Consider the following 23941-nt stretch of genomic DNA (forward strand, 5'->3'; position numbering starts at 1 on the left):
ACATGCATACACCTATATGTATACACACATGCAACCACGCGGGCACACGCATGCACATGCACACACAGATAGCTGGGTACACACACACAGAGAAGCAGGCACACAGGTACAAATGCGCACACACACACACACAAACACCTATATGTATGCACACAAGCCGGCACACAGACACGAATGCACACGCATGCAGGCACACATGCACGCGCACACGCATGCACACAGGCAGCCGGGTGCGCGCGCACACACGTGGGGGCACACCCGGCCCGGGCCGGCACACGCAGGCTCACACCGGCGCACACGAAGGAGCCCCCCCCCCCGTGCCCGTGCGCGTGCCCCGGCGGCGTTAACCCCTTGCTTGCTGCAGCGGTGGCGCCGGGCCGGGCCGGGCCGGGCCGGCCACAGCCCCCCGCACCCCGGGTCCCGCACCCCGGCCCCCTCACCTGCGGCCCCGCAGCTCCGCCGCCCCGCCCCGCCCCCGGCCCACAATGCACCGCGGCTTCTGCCCCGCAGCGCAGCAAACGCGGCCGCCCGCCTTTGTCTCGGTTAACCCGCGCCGCGCCGCGTGCACGGCTGCTTTGAGTGTGTTTGCACGTGACGTTTATCTGATGTGTGTGTGTTTTGTGCCCTTAGATCATGTGTGCACCAGAGAGAGGCGTTGCGAATGTGTGCACGCGCGCACACGCATGTGCAGTTTCCCCATTGCATGTGCCAGTGCACACCAGTTGTAGCGCGTGTGCCCACGCGCGTGTTTTTGGAGCGTGTGCGCGCGCGCGAGTGAAATGTCCCCCAATGCACGTGTGCGCGCACGCGTGTGCATCATGGGTTACCCAGGCCGCGTGTGCTTGGTGCGTGTGTTTAGGTCCCGCACACGTGTGTGCTGTGCGTGTGGCCGATTGGGGTTTGCCACGAACCAAGACGCTCACATTTTTCTTCCTCTGAACGTTTCGGTTCAAAGCAAAAGAAATTGTTATTTTTTAGCTGCAAAAACCCCCAAAACCAGGTTACTCGTTTTCACGAACATTTTTATTCCATTTAGTTTTCAACTAAATATTTTGTGGGGTTGCTTTTTTGCTGGAAACAGCGATGTTTTTATTCACTAGAGAGGTGGGGGTTTTAACAAACAAAGAAATAAATATCTATATGTAAGTTGTCCGATTCAGGCTTTAAAACAGAAAAGGTTTTTTGGGGAAACTCAGGAAATCCAATTTCCAAATGATAAGCAGTTAAGCAAATAAAAAAAACCCCAATTGATAGCAGGAAGATTAGGCATGTTTGCACACGTGTGTTCTTGGACAGAGCAAGCGGTATATCGATAACGTGCCCTTGGCCGTCCCCTGTCCTACTGTATCCCGGCTCCTGCACTTTAGGACCGAAGCCCTCCGGGATTCCCCTCCTGATGCACACACGTTGGAGTGTGCAAATCAGACTGAGATCATTTTTTCCACACGACACGTCTGACTTGACCCAAGGGAAGAGCCAAAAACCACACAGGACACTTTCCCCAGGGATTGAAGAGGGCTGCAAAAGTCGAGAGGGCCCCAAACATAAGCAGCCTGGAAGGTCTCAAAGAGGCACATGCGGCAGATGCTGTCAGAGGGAAGCCTTAATCCTTGCAAGGCCTCCATAAGCTCCTTGCCCCCCGTCTCAGACCCTTACCAATGCCCCCCGCAACCTACTTTGGGGTGTTTAGGCAATGATGATGATGGCTGCAATGGTCTGATGGTTGGTGGGGGGGCAGAGGACAATGGAGGCACTGGTGCAAGAGTCATGGTGAGCTACATTAGCCGGGGCGCGCCCTAGTGACCCCAACCACAGCATGGCTTTTCTCATCCTTTTCCCAACATTTTCTCCAAACGATAGTCAGGTTAATTGAGAGGAAAATTCCCCTGCGCTGTCTCCAACCACAGGTGTAGTGGGAAGACACCCCAGGACACACAGAGCCTTTGCTAGATAGATAAAAGTACAACCCCACCATAGGCAGACAAGGTCCTTTGAGTAAATCTGATCGCTTTTATTTTTTATTAGACCAACTCAAATAGTTGGAACAAATCTTCTTGGAAAAAAGAGGAACTTTTCCAACTAGTTGAGTCGGTCTAATAAAAGATATCGGATTTACCCAAAGAACCTTGTCTGCCTATGTCCTTAGACCAACACGGTTACAACCTACCCATGAAACTGCACCATACATGTTAACAGATCATGGCAATGGAAGAGGGAAGTAGGGCTGGAAGGGACCTCCACAGCTCATCGAGTCCTACTGTCTGCTTGAGACATAGTTATTTCTATCTACACCACCCCAGACAAGTCCCTGCCTAACCTTACCCTAAAGCTACACAATCAATCCTGTCATACCACTGCAAAGACCTGGTACGAAGACACCAAAAACACGCTAACCTACCACAGGCAAACCAGGGGGACAATGCTAGTCCGTGTCCTTATGACACAAGGTTTGTTAAAAAGCCGTCAAGAGATTAGTTCGGTGCAAAATTATAAGATTTTAGAGTTGTAAGTCAGCTTTAGTTACTTCTGACGCACGCGAACAGGAATCTGCTTCGGGCTTTCTAGCTGGTGCTGCTGATTTGTTCTCTCCCTTTCCCAAAAGCATCACCTTAAAATCCCAGATGACCTAACCATTTCTGATATCCCTTGAGACCCCTCGGTCTCAGGTCCCTTCTTCCCCACAAGCTTCTTTAACACGAGGGGCAGGTGGGACCAGGTCAGCAAAGTCCTGCCGTTGCTGCATCCCTGCGTGACTGCGGGCAGGTACCCGGGGAGAGAAGACAGGGCCATGCCCTGGCCTGGATCGAAAGCTTTCCTGGAGCCGGGCTGGCGAGCAGGACCTACTTGATGCGGTCAGGAGAAAGCAAAGAAAGGGTAAGAAATGTAGGCATCGACTCCAAACCAGGTAGCAGACTCTGGGCTCCGCTTTGATCCAAGCCAGGTGACAGACGCTGCCTCCCCTCTACTGTGTTCAGCCTCGGGGTAAGAGCAGCACCTGCCCTGGGCCCCCTGTCCTGTGCCACAGGAGCGAAGGTCAGAGAGGCCCGGTGTGTGTGTGCTGGCTAATCTACCCTGCAAAGGAATGGGTTATCTTCTTTAACCTGGCAAAGGGAGGCTGGAAGGTGCGTTAGAGGATGGGGCAGAGAAAAGGGTGTCAGGAACGCAGCTAGGGATGTCCCCCTCTGTAAGAAACAGCATGAGCCCCAGAGATCGGGGGGTGTCTGCATGAACCGATGCACCAAGGGTGGGGATCCAGAGCAACCGGGAGCAGGAGCTGGCTTAGGAAAGGGACAGACACAGGTGGGACCTAGAGGACAGGGGCTGGCTGGACCCCAAAGGGACATGGCCTCTGAATCTGCGTCCCCTATTGACCTGAACTCTGCAAAGCCTGCCTGCCCCGACTCCAGGGCTGCGTCTACACTATGCCAGCTGACCAGCACGCGACAGCTCTTGTAGGGATGTGGCCTGTATCGCTCCAGTTCCCTGGGTAGCGCTCGTGGCCTTGTGAGGGAACAGACCCAGTTGGAGCTCACAGAGACAGCAGGTGACGTTGCGACACAGGGCACGGTCGCACGGACCCGGGAGTCATGGGACTCCTCCTGGGCAGCACCTACAGCAGGGGCTGGCTTGCAGCAACGTGGAGGAGACTGGGGGAAGCCTGGGTGCGGGGAACACGAGCCCCGCCGCAGGCACGTCCAGTTTGGGGCAGGACTATGACAGGGCAGGGTCACCGTGGTGGTGTTCCCGTCATGGGAACCTTAGGATGGCGAGAAACAGTTAATACCTGGCTGGCCTGCTTCCACTCCCCTCCCCTCTAAATACCTGTCTTGGTAGCCAGGCCTGTCCTGGCGTGTAACAAGCTAAACAGCGAACCAGGCAGGAGGCTCGGGAGTTCCCTAAGACAAGCAGTTGAAAGCCGATATATGGATAGTCCCTCTGCTGAGCATCTCATGCAAACTGGTTCATTTGTGTGAGCGGGGGAGCTGCCTGGTTGATGAAGAGCTAAAGATAATCAAAGATGATAAGAAACAGATGACAATGGTGACGTCCCAAACGCCCCAGGAAGGCAAAGGAAGGGATCACCTTGCTACCACAGCTGGGACTGGATGATTCAGGAAAGGACCTCTTTTTTCAGGGCAACTTTGGTTGTGTTCCCCTGGCTTTTATCCTCTCTGCTACCTAGCTCCATGACTTAGCTCTTACCCGTTGTCTCTCTGCCCGAGCTATCACCACAATGAGGATCTCTGGGTGAAGCTCGTCTCACACTGGGTACAGGAGAATGGCTTTTGCCCCCATGCGCACGTGCTAGTGCTGGGTGAGCGATGAACTGTGGGCGACGCTATTGTCCCGCTGCATGCAGGAGAACAGCTTCTTCTCCGTATGCATGCACTGACCTCTGGACACAGCCCTTCCCACAGTGGGCTCAGGAGAATTGCTTCTCCGTGCGCAGGGGACTGATGTGACCGGAGCGGGGCGTGCAGCTCTTCCCACACTAGGTACAGCAGAACTGCGTTTCCCCCGGGGGTATTTGCTTGTCCTTGGTGAATATGGACATGTCACTCACTGAAGCTCTTCTCACACTGTGGGCAAAACCCCCAGCTTTTCCCTTGCCTGCAGTGCTTTGACCTCTTGGGCAGGTCTTCAACCACCGTGGGCAGCAGACTGGCTATTCACCCGTGTGCACGCGCAGGTGACGCGTGAGCGTCGACCTCTTGGTGAAGTTCTTTTCACACTGGGTGCAAGAGAATGGCTTCTCACCGGTGTGCACGCGCAGGTGATAGGTGAGATAGGAGCTGTGGGCGAAGCTCTTCCCGCACTGGCTGCAGGAGAAGGGCTTCTCCCCTGTGTGCACGCGCCTATGCTGTGTGAGCGTGGAGCTCTTGGTGAAGGTCCTCCCACACTGGCTGCAGGAGAAGGGCTTCTCACCAGTGTGCACGCGCAGGTGCGTGGTGAGTGTTGAATTCTGCGTGAAGCTCTTCCCGCACTGGGTGCAGCAGAATGGCTTCTCGCCGGTGTGCAGGCGCAAGTGGTGTGTGAGCGTTGACCTCTTGGTGAAGCTCTTCCTGCACTGGCTGCAGGAGAAGGGCTTCTCTCCCACGTGCATGCGCTGGTGCTGGGTCAGCGTCGAGCTCTTGGTGAAGCTCTTCCCGCACTGGGCGCAAGGAAAGGGTTTCTCTCCGGTGTGCACGCGCAGGTGACACGTGAGCATCAAGCTGTCATTGAAGTTCTTCCCACACTGGGTGCAAGAGAATGGCTTTTCCGTGTGCACGCGCAGGTGGTTGGTGAGTTTGGAGCTCTGCCTGAAGCTCTTCCCGCACTGGCTGCAGGAGAAAGGTTTCTCCCCTGCGTGCATGCGAAGGTGATAGGTGAGTGCTGACCTCCTGGTGAAGCTCTTCCCGCACTGGCTGCAGGAGAAGGGTTTCTCCCCCATGTGCACGCGCAGGTGACAAGTGAGTGTTGACCTTTCGGTGAAGACTTTCCCACACTGCCTGCAGAAGGGTTTCTCTCCCGTGTGCACGCGCAGGTGACTGATGAGTTTGGATCTCTCGACGAAGCCCTTCCCGCAGTGGGTGCAGGAAAAGGGCTTCTCACCCGTGTGCCTGCGCCGGTGCTGTGCAAGTGTCGAGCTGCTGTTGAAGCTCTTCTCACACTGGGTGCAAGAGAATGGTTTCTCGCCTGTGTGCACGCGCAGGTGACAGGTGAGATGGGAGCTCTGCCTGAAGCTCTTCCCACACTCGCTGCAGGAGAAGGGTTTCTCCCCCGTGTGCACACGCAGGTGATACATGAGATAGGAGCTCTTTGTGAAGCTCTTCCCGCACTGGCTGCAGCAGAATGGCTTCTTGCCCCTGTGCACGCGCAGGTGATTGGCAAGATAGGATTTCTGCGTGAAGCTTTTCCCACACTGGGTGCAAGAAAATGGTTTCTCCCCTGTGTGCACGCGGAGGTGACCGGTGAGCATGGAGCTGTCAGTGAAGCTCTTCCCGCGCTGGCTGGAGGAGAACGGCTTCTCCCCCGGCGGCACACACGTGTGGCTATGGAGGTGATCCCACCCGGTGAAGCTCTTCTTGCACTCGGTGCAGCCGTACATCTGATCCCCCGCGTGCGTGCCTCGGTGCACTTGGAGGTCGCGCAGGGAGACAAAGCACTTCCCACAATCTGGGCAGAGGTGAGGGTGCTCCCCTGAATGCATTACCCGGTGCTCAGGGAGAAGGTCGGTATGGTCGAGGCTGTCCCCACACTCAGCATCGGCGTGGGCCTTCTCCATCCAGTGGGCTCCCCTGCGAGCCCCAAGTTCCCGTTTGTCCCCAAAGCTCTCGCCAGGCTTTCCACATACGTGCAGCCCTTCCTCCTCGAGAACCATGCCCGTCTGCCTCTCCAGGTCTCTCTGCCCTTCAGATCCTTCCCTGCGTCGTTGGGTCTTCACTGTTCTCCGTCTCTGCTGAGCGGGGAGCCTGCTTCTGGCCTGAAAAAGCTTGAGGTTGGCAGGCCCTTCCTCAGGAGGCTGCTGCTCAGCTTTGCTCAGTGTCTCAGCATCTGCTGGGTGGAAATGGGAACCCCAAATGACTCCTTGTCCAGCTAGCAAAGAGAAAGATCTGCTATTCCCCATGCTAGGATGTGCCCCAGAGTATTTCAGGGCCTCAGTTACTCTGTCAAAACAAGGGGTCTAATTCCACACGGACTCTGGGTCTCGGGGCTCAGTTTGTATCACTTGTGCCCCAGTTACGCAGCACAAGGTAAGCAATTTTGGTGGAAACAAGGAGGTGTTTGCACCCCTTCCCCCCCAGGCTTGAAATCGTATAAATCCCAAGTGCACCCAGTAGGTATTTCATATAGGCAGAGGTATTGCCTTTATTCCCCAGGCTCTTCCAAAAGGGAAGAGCAGAGTCCTAATTGCAACTAAGCAAAAGGACTAGTAGCAGCGGGCAGCAGAGCTCCAGCCTCTCGAGCCCGGTCCTTAATAGCCCCCCATAGGGCTTCTGCCAACTTTGGTAGCTGCCATGGGGCAACTGAGACAAGATGACGCCCTACCCGAGGGCGTAGGAGATGTAGGGCCACCTCGGGCAGGGCTATCAACCCTTGCATTGCTGGAGGAAGATGGATATTTAATCTCATGGTACCCCAGGGATGTCAGATTTGTGCCTGAAATCGAGATAGCAGGCAAGGCTTTGTTCCTGCAATCGTATCCCCTCCATGTGGCCAGCCCCTCCTTTCCATGCCAGAAACCCTTGCCAAAATGCCTCTCAACAGCCCTAATTAGGGGAAGAAGAAGGGATCAGTCGCCTGTCCCTGTGTTGTTGAAATGCAAGGAGCGGGTGCACACGCCTGCCTGGAAAACGCAGGTATGGCTGCGCTGTGTGATGCCAGAAGACAAGCATTCAGGTCTCCACCTGCCCCTGGGTATTGAGAGTGTCTGAGCTGAGCTGGAGGTGGAGGGGGGGCAAGGATGTTCCCGACTCACCTGGGGACGAGTCCTCGGACAACGACCTCGCTTTCGATTCCTCGTCGTCACCGACCCAGAGCTCCACCTCCGCGAGCTGGATGCGGCAGATTAAGTCTGGTGTCGGACCGTGATATCCTGTATTGGGGAGTGTAGAGAGGGTGGTTATTCCATCATCCGGGACCCAACTGGGACTTGGAGAAAGGATCCAAAGGAGGAGAAATGGGACTGAGGGTAGAAACAGATGTTGCCAAACCACCTAGCATGGTGGAGGGGCCGGGGACTCTGTAATCCAAAGCCAAGGAATGCACATGTCTCCATAACCAGGGCGCTCCAGGCTTTCCGCACTTCTAGATACCCCAGGGGTGTGTTCCCGTAAGTGCACAAAACCTGGCTTTCTACTGGGATGCACCCCAAGTTTCCCCAAGGCACGCCTCTGTAGGAAGAGAAAGCTGGACAGGGGCTCCAAGGGCCCAAATCCTCCCCTGGAAATTCCCGGGGTTTTCAGGATTGGCCCCTGCACCTCCAGAGCAGCTGGCCACGGCAGCTGGAGAGTGCAGGAAAGTCTCCCACCGCCAATCGAACAGATGCTTGCTGCAGTCAAGCGGCGCAATCTATTACCAGCAATGTTGCAGCCAGAAATTGTACTTATTCGTCATGCAACAACAGACATGGAGGTCTTTTCTGCTTCGCCTTTGTGCCTCCGTAAACATTTTTTCAGAGGCAAAAGTGGAAGAACAGGCAGCATCTATTTCCACCCTTAGAGACCACTGAAATGTGCACTGCATGCTGGGGTTGTTATGCATTTTGACCAAATACTATAGGAAAGAGAGGGAGGAAGATGCACCAGTTCTCCCAGGGATGTTGATGAATGAATGAATGAATGACAGGTGGTACAAACATGCTGGGATGGCAAAGGGAGATCACCTTGCAAGGAAATGGCTGGATGTGGAAAGAACAGGGGTGAGACCGAGGGGAAGACCCCAGCGAAGGTGTCTGAAACAACCGGAGGAGAAGAGGAAAACGCAAAATAGACAAGAGGTCTGAATGGCAATAGAGCATTGGAGCCAAAGTGGATTTAAACCACCAGCCACAATGCATGAGGATACGACTGTAAAGGAGCAGGGAGAAGCATGGGACACGTTGATCTCACACAGCTCTGGAAGTGCGGTGAGGTGCGGACAGGAACCAGAGCCTTACCCAGGGAAACAAGGGCTTGGTAATTCCTCAGCATCTGGTCCCGGTACAGCTCCTTGTCTCCATCGTCCAGCAGCGCCCACTCCTCCCGGGTGAAGTGCACCGCCACGTCCTCGAAGGCCTCCGGGACCTGCAATCACAAGCTGTGCACCATCGGCATTTCCTGTTCCAGCCTCCACGAACCGAAGTCTTACTCCTCCGCGGACATGGAGAAGCAACATCGATGACTCGGGTGAAACGCCTGCACCTGGAGGATCTCGTCCTCCACCAGCCCCAGCCGAAACCCCTCGGCCACAGCCACGGCCTCGGCCTCGGCGCAGGTCTCCACGCCGCACCCCCACTCCCAGCTCTGCATCTCCCAGGGCAGGACGGCCAGGAATTGCCCCAGCACCACCAGCTCCAGCATCTGCTCCTTGCTGCGGCACTGGGGCTCCAGCCAGCCCTGGCACAGCTCCTGCAGGCGGCTGCACAGCTCCCACGGCCCTTGGGAGTGGGCACCACAGGCCAGGGGGGCTGACCCCAGTGCCACGTTTGACAACGCAGCCGCAGCACAGAGACACCCACCTGCCAACACTGAACTGGCTTGTCCGGTGGCTCGTGCTTGACCCGTTGTGGCGCTGGCCATCTTGGGGATGCTCTGCCTGTACCAGCGTGGGCAACGCAAGGGGCTTTCCCTGCCCGCTCAGCTCCTGCCCTGGGCTCACGGCCTGCCGGGTCCTGCTCCTCCATCTTCACCAGAGGTTGCATTAGCACCGGGGAGAGAACTAAGGCTGGTGCCGGCTCCAGCTCAGCACCCGCCTTCTCTGCATCACCCCAGTCTGGGCCTGTGCTCTTGCTCTGCTGCCCGCCATGAGCAGGGCTTGTTGGCAGTGCTGGGGTTCCTGGTTGCCTGCGGGAAGGAGACAACGGTGATTTATTGCGTGATGGGGGAGCAGATCCACAGCCCTTGGCCTCACCCACGCCAAGGGTCCTGCCCTGCTCCGACACAGGGCACGTGAAGTGGGTCAGATGACAGGATGAGGAGCAATGGGCTCAAGCTGCTGCAAGGGCATAGGTTCGATATTCGGAAAAACTCTCTTGCTAGGAACATGTTATCCAGACAAGTGGTGCAATCTCCATTTCTGGAGGATGTTAAGACCTGGCTAGACAAAGCCGTGGCTGGGATGCTCTTGTTGGGAATGGTCCTGCTTTGAGCAGGGGGTTGGACTAGATGCGACCTCCCTTCCACCCTCATTGTCTGTGCTACCTGGCCTTGCCCCGATCTCTCCTTCCCCCGTGTCTCTCTAATGCCTCTCTGTCAAGCTCTCGCTCTTCCAAAGTCTCCCTCTGCCTCCATCTCTCCCTGTCTTTCCCGGGATCGGGACCGCATTGCGGTGACAGCACGGGGCCCGGGCATCTCGAGTAAATTTTGCACGTGCATACACTCTAAAAACATATGCACACACAGTCACACACCTGCACATCTCTAAGATACATTTCACACACACACACTAAACACATGGGCATACCTGCACGCACCCACACTCCAAACCCATCAGTGTGGGCACACGTACACATATACGCACACACACATATGCATGTGGGGTAAATTTCAGACACGTGCACTCTGAACACATGTGCACACACACATGCATCTGAAGTAAATTTTGCACACGCATACACTAAATGAATATGTGCACACAGTCACACACATGTGCACCTCTGAGATAAATTTCACACACACACACAGACACACTAAACACATGGACATACCTGCACACACACACACTCCAAACCCATCGGTGGGGGCACATGTACACATGTACGCGCACACGCACATATATGCATGTGGGGTAAATTTCGGACACGTGCTCTCCAAACACGTGCACACACGCATGCATCTCGAGTAAATTTTGTACACACATATACTCTAAATACATATGCACACAGTCACACACATGCACACCTCTGAGATAAATTTCCCACACGCACACACTAAACACATGGGCATACCTGTGCGCACGCACACTCCAACCCATCAGTGTGGGCACATGTACACACACACATGTATCTGGGGTGCATTTTTACATGCATACACACTCCAAGCACACATACTCCTCACACTCACACTTTACCTAAGGGTGCCCCTCCCCCAAAACACACGCACACACATACACACTCACCCCCTCCGCCTCGCCCCTGAGCCCCGTCGTGGCGCTGCAAGGGTTAAAATCCAGGGACAAAGCCAGGGCGGCCACGCACGTGTGTGTGCACATGCGTGCTGGGGGAGCCGCCCCGGTGCATTGTGGGCAGGCGGTGGGGAAGGGGTTAAGAGGCGGGGAGGGTGGAGGGGGGCTCCAGCCCTGGCAGCAGCCCCATTGTGTGCTGCCAGCAAAGGGTTAAGGCTGCTGGGATAGTGTGCGCACATATGCATAGATGTGTGTGCAGTGTGTGTGTACAGGTTGCTTATAAAGTCCGTGTGTGTGTGTACAAGGTGTTTATAAGGTGTGTGTGTGTGTGTGTGTGTACATATGCATAGATGTATGTGCAGTGTGTGTGTACAAGGTGTTTATAAAGTCCTGGTGCAACTTGAAACGTGAATAGCTGTGGAGGTCCACGTGCTGGGAGCCAGCAAATTAAGTGTGTTTAGCATAGGGTCGGGATCCCACCTGCAACCCATGAACTCACACAGCAGCAACTGGACACTGGTTTGGAGGAGCTGGACAACCGGCTTGAACAACGTGCGGTCAGGAAAGACGGCGCCGACGCTGGAGTCGAGAGATCGGAGCTGCGTCGCGTTAAAAATGAGGGATGCTCTCAGCAGCTCTTTTCACTTTGTTTCCAGCACGCGGACCTCCACAGTTATTCACGGTTCAAGTTGCACAAGGACTTTTTAAACACCCTGTATACACACACTGCGCATACAGTGTATTTGCACATATGTACACACGCACGCACAGACTTCATAAACACCCTGTACACACACACACTTTATAAACACCTTGTGGACACGCACACACAGACGTGCAGACTTTATACACACGCTGTACACACACACACACACACAACATACATACACACACAGACTTTATAAGCACCTTGTACATGCACACACACACACACAAACTTTATAAACACCCTGTACACACACACATTTCTCGCTCAGCCATTCATGCACGTCACTAATTAGAGGACGAGCTATTTACTGAACCCCGGCGGGTGCCTCTTTTGGGTTATTTAGAGCCGTTGGGTTAAGTGGCTCGGCGAGCCCCATGCAACATGGTTAAGACTACAGTGACCAGCGGAGGGTCCGGTGGTCTTGTGACGACTGCCATGCACCAGTGACCTGCCATCCCTGGCGCGGAGTTGTGGGAGGCGATCATGTTGAGACTGAGCCGCTTGAGACAAACGCAGCAACGCGGAGGAGACAGCGAGGTGGATCGGAAATGGCAGGATAGAGGAACAAAGCCCAGACGCCGGCGGGTAAGCGGTCAGGACAAATTCTGCTGCCCAGAGAGAGCAGTAGGGTACTTGATAGTACGGCAGACAAGGCAGCACCGCATCAGGCCTGGTAATGGTTGGGACGGATCCCTCCCAATTGCCCCGAGCTGTATCCAGTGTCCAGGTGAGCCTGGCCACCGAGTCCTACCAGGGGTCCATCGCAATGTTGAACCATGGGGGACATCGGGTCGTCTTGCTTGACCCCGGATTTGATGCTCATGGGTGGGGTGGTACCGCTAAACACTTCTCCTCTTCTGGTATGAATCTTTTATGAGATCCACAACGTGCAGGTCCACCCCTTTGGCCTTTAGGACCCAGGAAATGCGATCGAGTGACGCCGAATCAAAGGCCTTGGCTATGTCCACGAATACTACCCGCAGCGGCCGCCTGTCTCGCTTCACCGTACGCAAGATGAGCTCAAGCACTTTCAGGTTCTCGGCACACCCGGGTGCCGCCATGAAACCACTTCGGCGGGCGCTGACGGGGCATGCCGCGTGAAAACAGCCTCAGCACGACGGCCCCGATAGTGATGGGATGCCAGGTGCCTGGCTGCTCCAGCTTCTCAAAGTCTCCCACTTTCCTCGGCAGGTCTGGAAGACCTCCTCGCGCGGGAGGGTGCATTGATTACGTTCAGCGCCGTCAAGGAGCTTCCTGCTGGCACCAAACGGATGCTGGTACCGAAGGAAAGTGCCCCGTTTGACGGCACTTTTGTTCATCCGAGACGTTTGCTTGCCACCCTCCCTTCTTGCTCAGGGCCTTCTGCGGTGCTGGGGGCACTCCTGAGAACGAAGCCAAAACATCAAGGGAGACGGAGTCGACCCGGGCACGAATCCACCCGTGCGCCCAAGACATCCCTTACCTTGTGTTAGCTAATAGCAACCTGGGATCCCGGACTAGCCCAGGCATTGACACGACACCCCGTTCGACGAGTGACAGAAAGGCTACATTTACTGCAAGTATTTAAAATCAAGTCAAGCGAGTCCAAACCAAATTCAAAGTCCAGTAATTAGCCGTAAGGTGATGATTTCTCACCAAACGGGCGGTCTGTATTTTGTCAACTTCTCGAGTACGTCGGGCGCATCAGCAATCGGTGTCGGAGAGATTTCTCGCTCTTCAAGCGTGTGCTGTTTGCTGTTTTATTGCCTTTTTATACCCTTAGCTTAGCTTCTTCAAAGCATTTTTGTTTAGTTGTGTAAATCAAGGGAGTCCCAAGCAGTACTTGACGGGGAAATCCTGTGAATTAACCTGCTCATCACTGGTTATCAGAAATGTCTAATTTGAATGAGTGACAATGGTCCAGTTTGGAACAAATTAAGATCCGTGTCCTCGGACTAAACCAGGAGGATTCATCTATCGCATGCGGAGAACGTCTCTTCCTACACCTAAACGCGAGTTAATCGCAAAATAAATATTTGCCATACTAATGAATCAAAAATAGACATTTTACACGGTTACACACCAGACAACTGTGCCGTGAGCCTGCCCGAAATCATCCTGAACACAGCAAGATAAGCTGGGAGAGATGCTTCATTATTCCTTCCCAGATAGCCTAGCCGTGAACTCGCATCCTCGTGCATTATGCAGTTTGCATCCGTATTCTGCATTTTAACTTGTGTGAGTAGGTCACGACTTTAGCATGCACGCCCAGGCCTTCCCGGTACGCCCTTTGCACCGGGGAGCGTGGCAGAGGATGCTCTGCTTGCTCTTGCTGATCTTGTTGCAATGGGTGCACCGGTATCGCACACCCGCCCACCTACGGCGCGCTGCGAAGTGGAGGGAGTGTTTATCCACGTGGTCCCCGCACGGTTACACAGATGATGCAATGAACTGGTGAACCGTGCCCCAAATTTCGATCGGCTTTACGCGCAAAGACCAGCCACGAGAGTAAAGCGATTATCGTAGAATCGAGCGGCGAATCCTGCAATTAATTTAGGCCGTAAACAAGTGCAAAGCCACGATCGCGTGATACAAAACGAGTACCCGGCTATCCAGAGAGCCAAGCAGCTATCAAGTCAGTGCTTGAAAGTGTGTAACAACTCCATAGGGGGGTGGGGAACGCGCCGGGGACCCCGGCGCCGCATTAGGATCCGCACGGCAGAGGAGGAGGGAAAAACAGGGCCGGTTTTTTCCCCCTCCCGTATTCACGAGCATTTTCCGTCCCTCGTACGGCCTGTATGTGCATCCACACACACACACACACACACACACACACACACACACACACACACACACGCTTTATCATGTAACACATGACGTGCGCACACACCCCCCCTATACATATGCATACACACACACCGTGCATACAGATATACATAGGCATACACACACGTGCACTCATGCATACGTAACATATTATACTTTATAACCTGGCAGGTTGCACGCATGCGCGCACACACAGTACACACACATGTGCATACCCGCAACGTGTAGACACCTGCACACGCACACGCTTTATAACATGACATTATTTACACAGCTACCCATCAGTTATTCACGTGTGTGTGTGTGTGTGTGTGTGTGTGTGTGTGAGCTGCAGCCCCGCCCCCTTAACCCCTGCGGCGCCGGCACCCCCGCCCCGCCCGCACCTGCGCCCGCAGCTCCGCCCAGCCGCGCGGCCCCGTCCCACAATGCACCGCGGCGGCTGCCCCTGCCCCTCCCCCACCCCGGTGCGCGCACACGCACACACTCTCACAGACACACACGCACACGCACGCGCGCGGCCTGTGGCGGGCGGCCGAGGCGGCCGGAGCAGGTGGGCGCGGCGGGGCCGGCGCGGGGGGTGCGCGTGTGACACACGTGTGTGCGCGTGGGAGGGTTTTTTGGCGGGGGGTGAGGCGGGGGGGGGGGTGCGCGCGCGCGATTTATTTCCAAGTGCCGGGTGTGTTTGTTGTGTGTGTGAATTGTACCCAGGATGCATTGTGTGTGCGCGCGCGCGCGCATATGTGTGTGTGTGTGTGTGTGTGTGTGTGTGTGTTTGTGTGTTGCAAGAGGGGGGTGCATGCGCAGAGTGTGCCCCCTGATCGGGGGGTGTTGCGGGGGTGACCCTTAGGCAGTGTGTGTGTGTGTGTGTGTGTGTTTGGAGCGTGCATCTAAAATCTAGCTGGTGTGTGTTAGGGGGAGGGGGTGCACCCCTAGATCACATGCGTGTGCACTTGGTTTGTAGAGTATGCACACATTTGTGGCATTTACCCTAGGGGGTGTGTGTGTGTGTGTGTGTGTGTGTGTCTTTTGGGGTGGGGGGGGAGGTTACCTTTATGTAACCTCTGAGTGTGAGAGGCAGAGAGCGTGTGTCTGTGTGCACTTGTGTGTGTCAGTTTTACACCTGGTGTGTGTGTGTGTGCATGTGTCGGGGAGGGGGGGGCTTGTGCACAGTTAACTTGTGTTTCACAGGGGGAGGAATGTGTGTGCCTGTGTGCGCTTGTGTTTGGTGCATACATGCATGTGCATGTACACGTGTGTCTGGAGTGTGTGCATGCATGTGTCCAAAATTACCCCACATGCATGTGTGCGTGCACGTATGTTTGGAGTGTGTGTGTGTGAAATTTACCCAACATGGATGTGTGTGTGTGCAAACAGGCTTGGCATGTGTGTGTGAAATTAACCTCACCTGTGTCTGCGTGTGCATGTGTGTATTGGGAGGGTGTGCACATTTGTTTGGAGAATGTGCATGTGTGTGACATTTATGCCGGGTGCATGTGTGCGCACACGTTTGGAGTGTGTGCGTGTGTCCGTGAAATATACACCAGGTGCATGTACGTGTACGTTTGTCTGTGCACGTGACTTTGGAGTGTGCGTACGTTTGAGCATGCACGTGTTTGGAACGTGTGTGAAATTCACCTGGGATGCGTGTGTGTGTGTGTGTATGTGTGTGTCTGCACACTCAGGTGTGTTCAGAGTGTGTATGGGCGCATGCGTATCTGGGGTATGTGCATGTTTGAAATTTACCCCAGATGTGTGTGTGCGTGTGCGTGTTGGGGGTTTACTCCTGGGCGAGAAGCGTGGGTGTCCGTGTGCACGCATACGGAGCGCGTGTGCGTGCGCATACGGAGTGCCCCTGATATAAGTGTGTCTGCGGGGTGGGGCAATGACCCTTCGGCACCGTGTATGTGTGCGCACACGCGAGACCGCCAGAGACAAAGAGTGCGTGTGTCAGGGGTGAGCAATTACTTGGGCCGGAGGCTCGGGCAGGGAGTCTTGGTGAGCTGCCGCGGGGACGGGCGGGGATCACGGCGGGTGGGATCTCGGGGCGGTGGCCACACGGGATCTACTCCTTGCTCGCCCCTGGCTGCAGAGCCCACACCCGCCGCGGGGGCGAGCGAGCGGGGAGTGGATTGCGGCTCCCCGGCCCCGGCCCTGCTTCCAGATGCTGCTCCCCGTGGCTCCATCCCCTGCCCGTGTGCATCCTGCCCCCAGCAGCGGGTGGGGGTGGGCAGGCCGTGGTGCCAGGTCTGGGGGCCGCCGGGAAGTGGAGTCTGGTTGCCACGCTGTCCGAGCCCTGCTGCGTGCCCGGGGCCAGTGGGACCAACCGCACGTGGCACCGTATGGGCTGGCCCCGCGCCTGGGACAAGGGATCCACCGTGGGCCGGACAGTGCCCCTTGATGAGCTGGATCTGACCCGCGGGCTGTGTTTTACCCACCCCTCATCTCTATGTACATGTGTTTGGCGTGTGTGTGCATGTACAGTTGACTGTAGATACGTGGGGGTGTGTGTCTGTGTGTGTTTGGGGGGGGGGGAAGAGTTTGTTACCCTTAGGTAGCTTGAGTGTCAGAGAGAGGGGTGGTATGTTTGCAAGTTACCCTGCACGTGCGTGTATTTTGGAGGTTACCTGTGTGTGTGTACATGTGTGTGAGAAATTTATCCCAGATATATATATATGTGTGTGTGTGTGTTTTTGGGGGTGGTGGTGGAGGGTTTAACCACATATAACTTGTGTGTCAGAGGGAGAGGAGTGTGTGCATCTGTGTGCTTGTGTGTCTGGAGCGTGCATGTGTTAGAAGGGATGTACTTGGTACATGTTAGAAGTGCACTGATAAGGATGTTCTTGGCTGATGCTGATAGCTGATTATTAACCAACCCTATCAGCCAGTGCTGATCCAATAGCCAATAGTCAGTAATAAATAATGCACAGTGTTTTAAACTAGTGACATAAATAGACCTTTTTTTTGTTCTTTGGCACGCTCCAGCAGCTTCCTGCGTCACATGCATCAGTGTCCTGGCGCTTAAACATGGCGGCGGGGGCTCTTGAACTACAGCTCGGCGAATGAGCTTTGCTTCAAGCACTGCCACCACCATTTTTCAGCGCAGGGACACAGATACATGAGACACTGCGGCACCTTAATTAGAGCGGCTCTCAGAGCTGCTCTAATTAAAGTGCCGCCCACCCCCGGAGGACATGTAAAAGTGCCAACGGGCTGTTGCAGTCAAAAGCGGGCTTTCAACCTAGCGCAGTTAAGGACTGACACAACACCTTGTTCCATTTAATAGCAGAAAGGCTTTAATAACCGTACTGTACACGAACTATACAACTAAATGGCAGAAAAAGACTCAATATTCAGTAAATGAGCAATTACAAAAGTCCTGGTATACATTAACTGCAAGAGTGTTTTTTTCACCAATGCAGGCAAGGAAACAGTTTCAGCCTTTACAGCTTTCACTGAGCAGGATGAGCTGGGTGCAAAATGACGTCTCTGTCTCCCCTGGCACGCACGCTTCGCTGGCAACTCATTTATACTGTTTAATTGCATAGCTTCAAAGCCTTCCTCCTCCATAGCGGCTCGATTTAAAGTCCGAACAAAGCAGGTAGGGAGGGACCGTTACATTACACCTGCTGACTGCGAGGACCCTGGTTGGGGATGTCCAGGTGTGAAACCTGTTTTTGCAACCTTGCTCGGTCCAGAGGTTACACTGTAATCAAGTAGGATGGATGTGGATTGACTGGAGCTGGATCTTGATTGACTGAAGGGAATACCTTGGGGCACTGATGGCAGGACACCGGCTTTGGATGATCCTTTTAACAATAGGGCAGGCTCCACATTTACAATATTTCACGTGGTGACGGTCAATGGAGGCATTTGCAAAATCTCGGACAGCCTCTTCTGAGAAATTGCCCTTAATTAAACGGGAATGTGTCAACAAGGATGCAGTCATTTATGAGTGGTTTAGCGTAGCAAAGCATTGGGTGTTTTTGCAACTAGCACAGGAGATGAAATCAATTGGGGTTGCTCCATTTTGGTGGTCTCAGGGTCTTGCATTCGTGTGCAAGATGCGCTGTTATTTTAAGTTGGTCATTTAAATTTCATGTGTGGGTCTGAGGTTTTGCAGTCATCAGGGGTAGCTGCCTGAGCCTGCCCAGCAGGGCTAAGGGGGAAGAGGTGAGCCTTCCTGGCTGCCCTGGGCTGAGTGATCTCTGAGCCAGGCTGCCCCTCTCCTCCCTCTGCCCAGGGCAGGGCCATGGGACTGTTCCAGGCCTGGAGAAACTGGGCCACTTCTTCCTGGCAGCAGGCCCCCAGGTCCCAGGAGCTGGACCCCAGTAGGGGGAAGGGTCCCTTCCCCTCCTGGTGCTTCTGCTGCCTGGGGCAGGGCAAGCCTCCATGCCCCACGGGGGAGACTGGATGGACCCGGCCTCAGGAAGGGCAGGACCCGGCTGGGCTGAGGGTAGGGTGACATGTGCCCGCCTCTCCTCTTTGCTCTCCATCCCCTTCTACCCCCCCACCGCTGCAGGAGCAGAGCTGGGGCGAGGGTGGATGCAGGCTGTCCGCTGTGGGCTCTGGGCGCTCTGCCCTGCTGCCTTTGCCCCAGGAGCCCTGCGTCAGGAGGCACAACTTGCCGCCTCCACTGCTGCCAGGTGGGTAGAAGGTGTGCGAGGCTTTCGAGGGAAAGGCAGCAGAGTGGAGAGCCCTGAGCCAACAGCAGGCAGCCTGCATCCGCCCCACATACCAATATGGGGGGGCGCATGCCCCTGTGTCTCCCCTGAGGGGTGTGTGCAGCAGCAAGGGAGCTGCCCCCTTCCACTCCCCACACAAGCCAGCTGTGGCTCTGTCCTGCTCCTTGCTCCAGTTGGAGCGGAGGGGCAATGCTGCTGGGTTTGGCTGTACTCACTGCCTGGTACTGGATGGGGGGAAAGTAGGGTCTGTGCTCCCCAGCGCGGCCAGGCTGTGCCTCTGCTTTGCTGCTGTTGCTGTCCCTGCCTTGGAGCTGCCTTTCCCTGCAATTTTCCACCTCCGGGAGATGCTGGGGGGGCAGAGGCTGCAGCTCAGGGCCGAGGAGGACAGAGAGTTGGATATTGGGAGGGAGAGGCACCGGCAGCTCAGTCCGCATGGGGGCTGTTGGGTCTTGGAGGGGTGCTGTGGGATCTGAGGGCAGCTCGGGACCCCCACGTGGCCCCTTGGTGTGGGTGAAGCCAGGGGGTGGCTGGGGGGCTGTGGATCTGCATTGGTGGGTCATGGTCTTGGCTCCCCCATCGCGTGATAACACCCTGTTGTCTCCTTCCAGCAGGCAGCCAGGAGCCCACACACTGCCAAGAGGCCCCACGTGTGCGGGGCCGGGGGAGCAAGAGCGCAGGCTCAGGCTGGGGTGAGGCAGAGACGATGGCTGCTCAGCTGGAGCCGGCACCAGCCTTAGTTATCTCCTCAAACCTGGTGCAGCCTGTGGTGAAGATGGAAGAGCAGGACCAAGGAGGCCCTGAGCCTGGGGCACGAGCTGAGGGGGCAGGGAAAGCCCCTCACGTTGTCCAGGCCGGGACAGATAGAGCTTCCCTGAGATGGGCGACACCACAGTGGGTCAAGCAGGAGCCTGTCCAGCGCTGGCAGGTGGGTGTCTCTGTGCTGAGGCTGTGTTGTCATACATACGTGGCACCAGAGTCAGGCCCTCTGGCCTGGGGTCTCTGCTCCCAGGGGATCAAGGGGCTGCAGGAGGTGCAGATGCTGGAGCAGTTCCTGGCCGTCCTGCCGCGGGAGATGCAGAGCTGGGAGTGGGGAGGCAGCACAGAGACCTGCTCCGAGGTGGTAACCCCAGCCGAGGGGTTTCAGCTGGGGCTGATGAAGGATGAGATGCTCCAGGCGAGAAGGTTTCACCCTGGGCATTGATGTTGCTTCCCCATCTCTGTGTGTCTAGGGATGTTCTGTCCCAGCTCCCAGTGACGTGGTTGTCTTGTCCCCAGGTCACAGTGCACAGACAGCTCGAGGGTGTGGCTTTGGACACGGAGGGACCTGGGGCACTGAGGGAATCCTGGCTGGAGCGGCCACAGCCCCATCGTGGGCGCATTCCCTTGGAGGAGGAAGGATGGGGTGAAATCCCAGGGCCCCAGGAGGAGCTGCCTCGCGTCCCCAAGGAGGAACCCCTGCCCCACCAGGAGCAAGGTAATGTGGCAGGGGGCTGGGGAGAGGTCCTGAGGGACCCGGATGCCTGGCTGTTCAGCCCCCAGAGCGAGGGGCTGGGATCTCTCGCTTTGAGTCGGAGAGTGAGCCTCCATTACCGTACCATCTCAGCTTCAGAGTGACAGCAGCACCCACGGGGAAAGATCCTTTATTTTCATGGTGTTGTCCCAGAACCTGGGACTGGGGAACCAGTGGAGCATTAAGAGAGCAAATGCTCCAGAGGCAGGAGTTTCTCTGCACTCATGTAGGTTTCTTCAGAGGCTGGTGCACACTCCTATACCTAGAGATATATGAATCACCTTGCCAGTGAATCTTGCTCCCCACCTTGTTGATCAGACAGTTCAGGGCCTGGCTGGGACGTTTCAGGGGCATGGTCTAGTAGCCCTGAATTATTTTGGTCCATCAGTTTAATAGCTCAGCAGTCTAGTGGCCCAGCGCCCCTTTGTTTTCAAACTGTTTTATGCTTTTTGTTACATGCAAAATCATCCTTTTCCCCATGATTGCTGAATGGCATCTAAGAAATAGGCAGGAGAGTGTCCCATTACAGGTCATTAATGTGTGTGCGGTGCGGCTGGCTGCCTCTGTTGTGTTGCAAGAGTTCAGATGCTCTGCCAGAGTAGGGTAGGGTGGCTATTGCCACTGCCAGAATTGGGACCTGCAGTCTCACTGCTTTGTGAGAGGTGAACATTACCCTTCAAACCTAACCAGAGCCAAACCTTCCTTCAATCAGCCATGGAAGCCGGGAACAGCCAGGCATCCGTGCCACTCGGGGAAGGCGCAGACTCTTCTTGCTCCTCAGCCAACACCCGGGGACCCAACTGGTACAAAGCAGAGCTGAGGGACCTCTTAGACATATGGGGACAAGAAAGAATCCAGCGCCTGCTGGAGCAGGGCCACCGCAACAAAAACACCTTCATGTACATCGCCGAGCAGATGCGGCGGCGTGGCCACAACAGGGACTTTAAGCAGTGCCGCTGCAAGATCAAGGCGCTGAAGTATGAGTTTTTCCGGGCCAGAGATGCCAACAACAGGGCCGGAGCGAAAAAGCGAACATGTGCATTTTATGACGAGCTGTCACGAATCCTGTCGAAGGAGAAGGTGTACCAGGCAACCAAAACGTTTGGCACTATGGGGGAGCAGGAGGCATTGGAGGCATTAGACCACTGGGAGGATGAGAACAGCATGGGGAGTGGGAAGCCAGAAAAATTACTTGATGACAGCCTCATGGCCGGGGACCGTGGACAAGGAGCCTACATTGAGGAGATGGTGACGAATGAGAGCACCCCCTCGCCACTGGTCCCGGCAGACTCTTTGCAAGCCATCCAGACTGAACTGGGGGTCCGCACGGAGGACATATTGCTCATTCCAGCCCTGATCCCGCAGCAGCATGCCTCTCTGCATGCAGATGAGGAAGAGGGCTCAGAGGACACAGAAGACAGTAGTGACATGGAGGAATACAGCCACATGACCACCATCCCACGGGCGCCCACCACCACACAAACCCCAACCCGTGCCCCTGACAACCCAGGCCCCGGGAGTGGTAGGTGTCCCCAAATCTCCATGGGGCCATGGCTATGGGATGGGGAGGGGCGGCTGGAGAAGGGGAGCAGGGGGAGTCTAACACAACGACTCTTTCTCCCCTGTCAGCAGGCAATGCATCTGCGCGCGGGAGGACATCTGAGCGTGGGTCTCATGCTGCACCACGGCCACCTGCCCGATCAGGAGCCGAGCGGATGAGAGATCATCGTAGAAGGCTGCGGCAGTCTAAAGAAGAGATGCTGCAGTCTCTCGTGGTCACGGCGAAATCCAGGGCCCGGGCAGAGGATGCCTGGCGCGAGGAAGTCAGGGAGCAGCACAGACGGGAGTTAGAAATGTGGCAAAGGCAGGAGGCCACCGTGGAAACACTGGTGGCCGCCTTTGGCAGGGCAACCGAGGTGGCCAACAGATGCTTGGAGCTGGTTGCCAAGTCTGCTGCGGCTCTGGAAGCAGTCGAGGAAAGCTTGAGGCTCAGTTCCCTCGCTCCTGATCCTCAAACAACCGCGCACACGAGCCGGCAGCCGTCGCTCCGGATTCGCAAGCTCCCTTCGCGGTTCCGGGGCAATCCCAAAGTGGGAAAGGGGGTCCAAGGGCGGGGGAAGGACAGCACCCTTCACCACCGCAAGTAGCACAGTGCTGGGGGAGGGTAACCCCAAGCTCAGCACCCACCTAGGATTTTTTGTTTTTCATTGTTTGGGACGTGGGGACTTGAACTGTAGCAGCCGCCGCTGACACCTTTTCCCTCGTTACACAAAAAACACTAATAAAGTTAGAACAATTTTCAATTGACAAAGTATCTGTGCCACATCTTCTCCTCCTTTTCCATTAACCCTAGTCACTGGTCCAGGGAAAAAAAGAGCAAAAAGACCTCAGGAGTTTGCAGCGGCAGCTGAGCAATGTGCGGGGTCGCCGTGACCATAATTGGGATTCTGGGGTTTGGGTTCTTTGGAGGGCTGCCCGCTTTTGGAGAGGGATGCGATGGCTGCACAGTGATGTGGAGGGGTGGGGAGCAACCCCACTTTTGCCCTACCACACTCTACTCCATTAGACCAGACACCCCCCTCCTTCCCCCCGGGACACCCTGGCCCCAGCCTTAGCCCCAGGCCCTGCACGGAGATGCCCCCACTCCAGCCCCCAGCAGGGCAGGGCCTCTGGTCACTTGTCTCCCCATGCGTAGGGATAACGATGTGTCCCCAGTGCAGACCCCCAGTTCAGTCTGGATGTCTTGCAAAGTCTGCCAGGTCCGGTAGCAAGAGGGTGCTCTCATTCATCACCGTCTCCTCGTGGTAGGCCCCTTGTCCATGGTCCCTGGACATGAAGCTCTCCAAGTAGTTTTTCCAGCTCTAGGGAGCTTCTGGGTGTCCCTGCTTCAGCCTTTCTAGGACGGGAGGAGTTTCCCCATCCTGTGGCTGCAGAGGTTGGGGTTTCCCCCTTCCCCAGAGCATTAGTGGTGGCTGCAGTCAGTCAGACTGGGGACTGGAGACTGCAAGTGAGGACTTGCCCCCGGTGGGCCTGGTTAGAGAGTCTTGCACCCTGGCTCCAATGGTCTCACCACCCCCAAACCCTTACCTAGGGTCACAAGGGAGTTTTCTGGGTCGTAACGGGCTGGAGGTGGAGCTGGAGCCACCCATCCTGAGCCCCTGCAAACCCAGTCTCACGTCTGACCCCTGCCACTCGAGTCCCTGCAAAGCCAGCCACCCCCAGCTCGGTACCTCTGACCCCTGCAGCCCAGTCCAGCCCAGCCCCTAACCCCAACCTCCCTTCAGCCATGGCTGAGGCTTTTTTTTGTGTTGCAGAAGCTGAGGAGTCTGTTTTTGTGTTGCAGAACACAAGGTGGAGAAGCCAGCGGTCGTGGACCTGGCTTTGCACTACCTGCTCAAAAGCCGCCATCCCAGTGCCCTGGGTAGGGCAGGG

General features: G+C 55.8%; 2 protein-coding genes across 4 annotated transcripts; one reads left to right on the forward strand and one right to left on the reverse strand.

Moving 5' to 3' along the window:
- Positions 1-1005: 1005 nt before the first annotated feature.
- On the reverse strand, positions 1006-10896 carry LOC132251578 (oocyte zinc finger protein XlCOF6-like). 3 transcript variants are annotated; one of them, XM_059731428.1, is made up of 5 exons: positions 10798-10896; positions 9200-9524; positions 8639-8765; positions 7460-7576; positions 1006-6534 (listed from the first exon to the last, which is right to left on the reverse strand). In XM_059731428.1, the coding sequence occupies exons 2-5, from the start codon at positions 9380-9382 to the stop codon at positions 4667-4669; spliced, it is 2295 nt and encodes a 764-aa protein (XP_059587411.1). In that variant the 5' UTR covers positions 9383-9524; positions 10798-10896; the 3' UTR covers positions 1006-4666. The 3 variants fall into 3 exon arrangements, with proteins under 3 accessions (XP_059587411.1, XP_059587410.1, XP_059587412.1); XM_059731427.1 differs by having other exon boundaries at positions 1006-6537; XM_059731429.1 differs by lacking the exon at positions 10798-10896 and having other exon boundaries at positions 1006-6537; positions 8639-8778; positions 9200-9287.
- Positions 10897-14743: 3847 nt separating this feature from the next.
- LOC102573099 (myb/SANT-like DNA-binding domain-containing protein 7) lies at positions 14744-22820 on the forward strand. The gene is made up of 5 exons (XM_059731457.1): positions 14744-14867; positions 19608-19924; positions 20275-20473; positions 21222-22031; positions 22142-22820. The coding sequence occupies exons 2-5, from the start codon at positions 19703-19705 to the stop codon at positions 22654-22656; spliced, it is 1746 nt and encodes a 581-aa protein (XP_059587440.1). The 5' UTR covers positions 14744-14867; positions 19608-19702; the 3' UTR covers positions 22657-22820.
- Positions 22821-23941: the final 1121 nt, after the last annotated feature.

This window comes from Alligator mississippiensis, chromosome 7, assembly GCF_030867095.1.
Source record: "Alligator mississippiensis isolate rAllMis1 chromosome 7, rAllMis1, whole genome shotgun sequence".
Classification (NCBI taxonomy): Eukaryota; Metazoa; Chordata; order Crocodylia; family Alligatoridae; genus Alligator; species Alligator mississippiensis.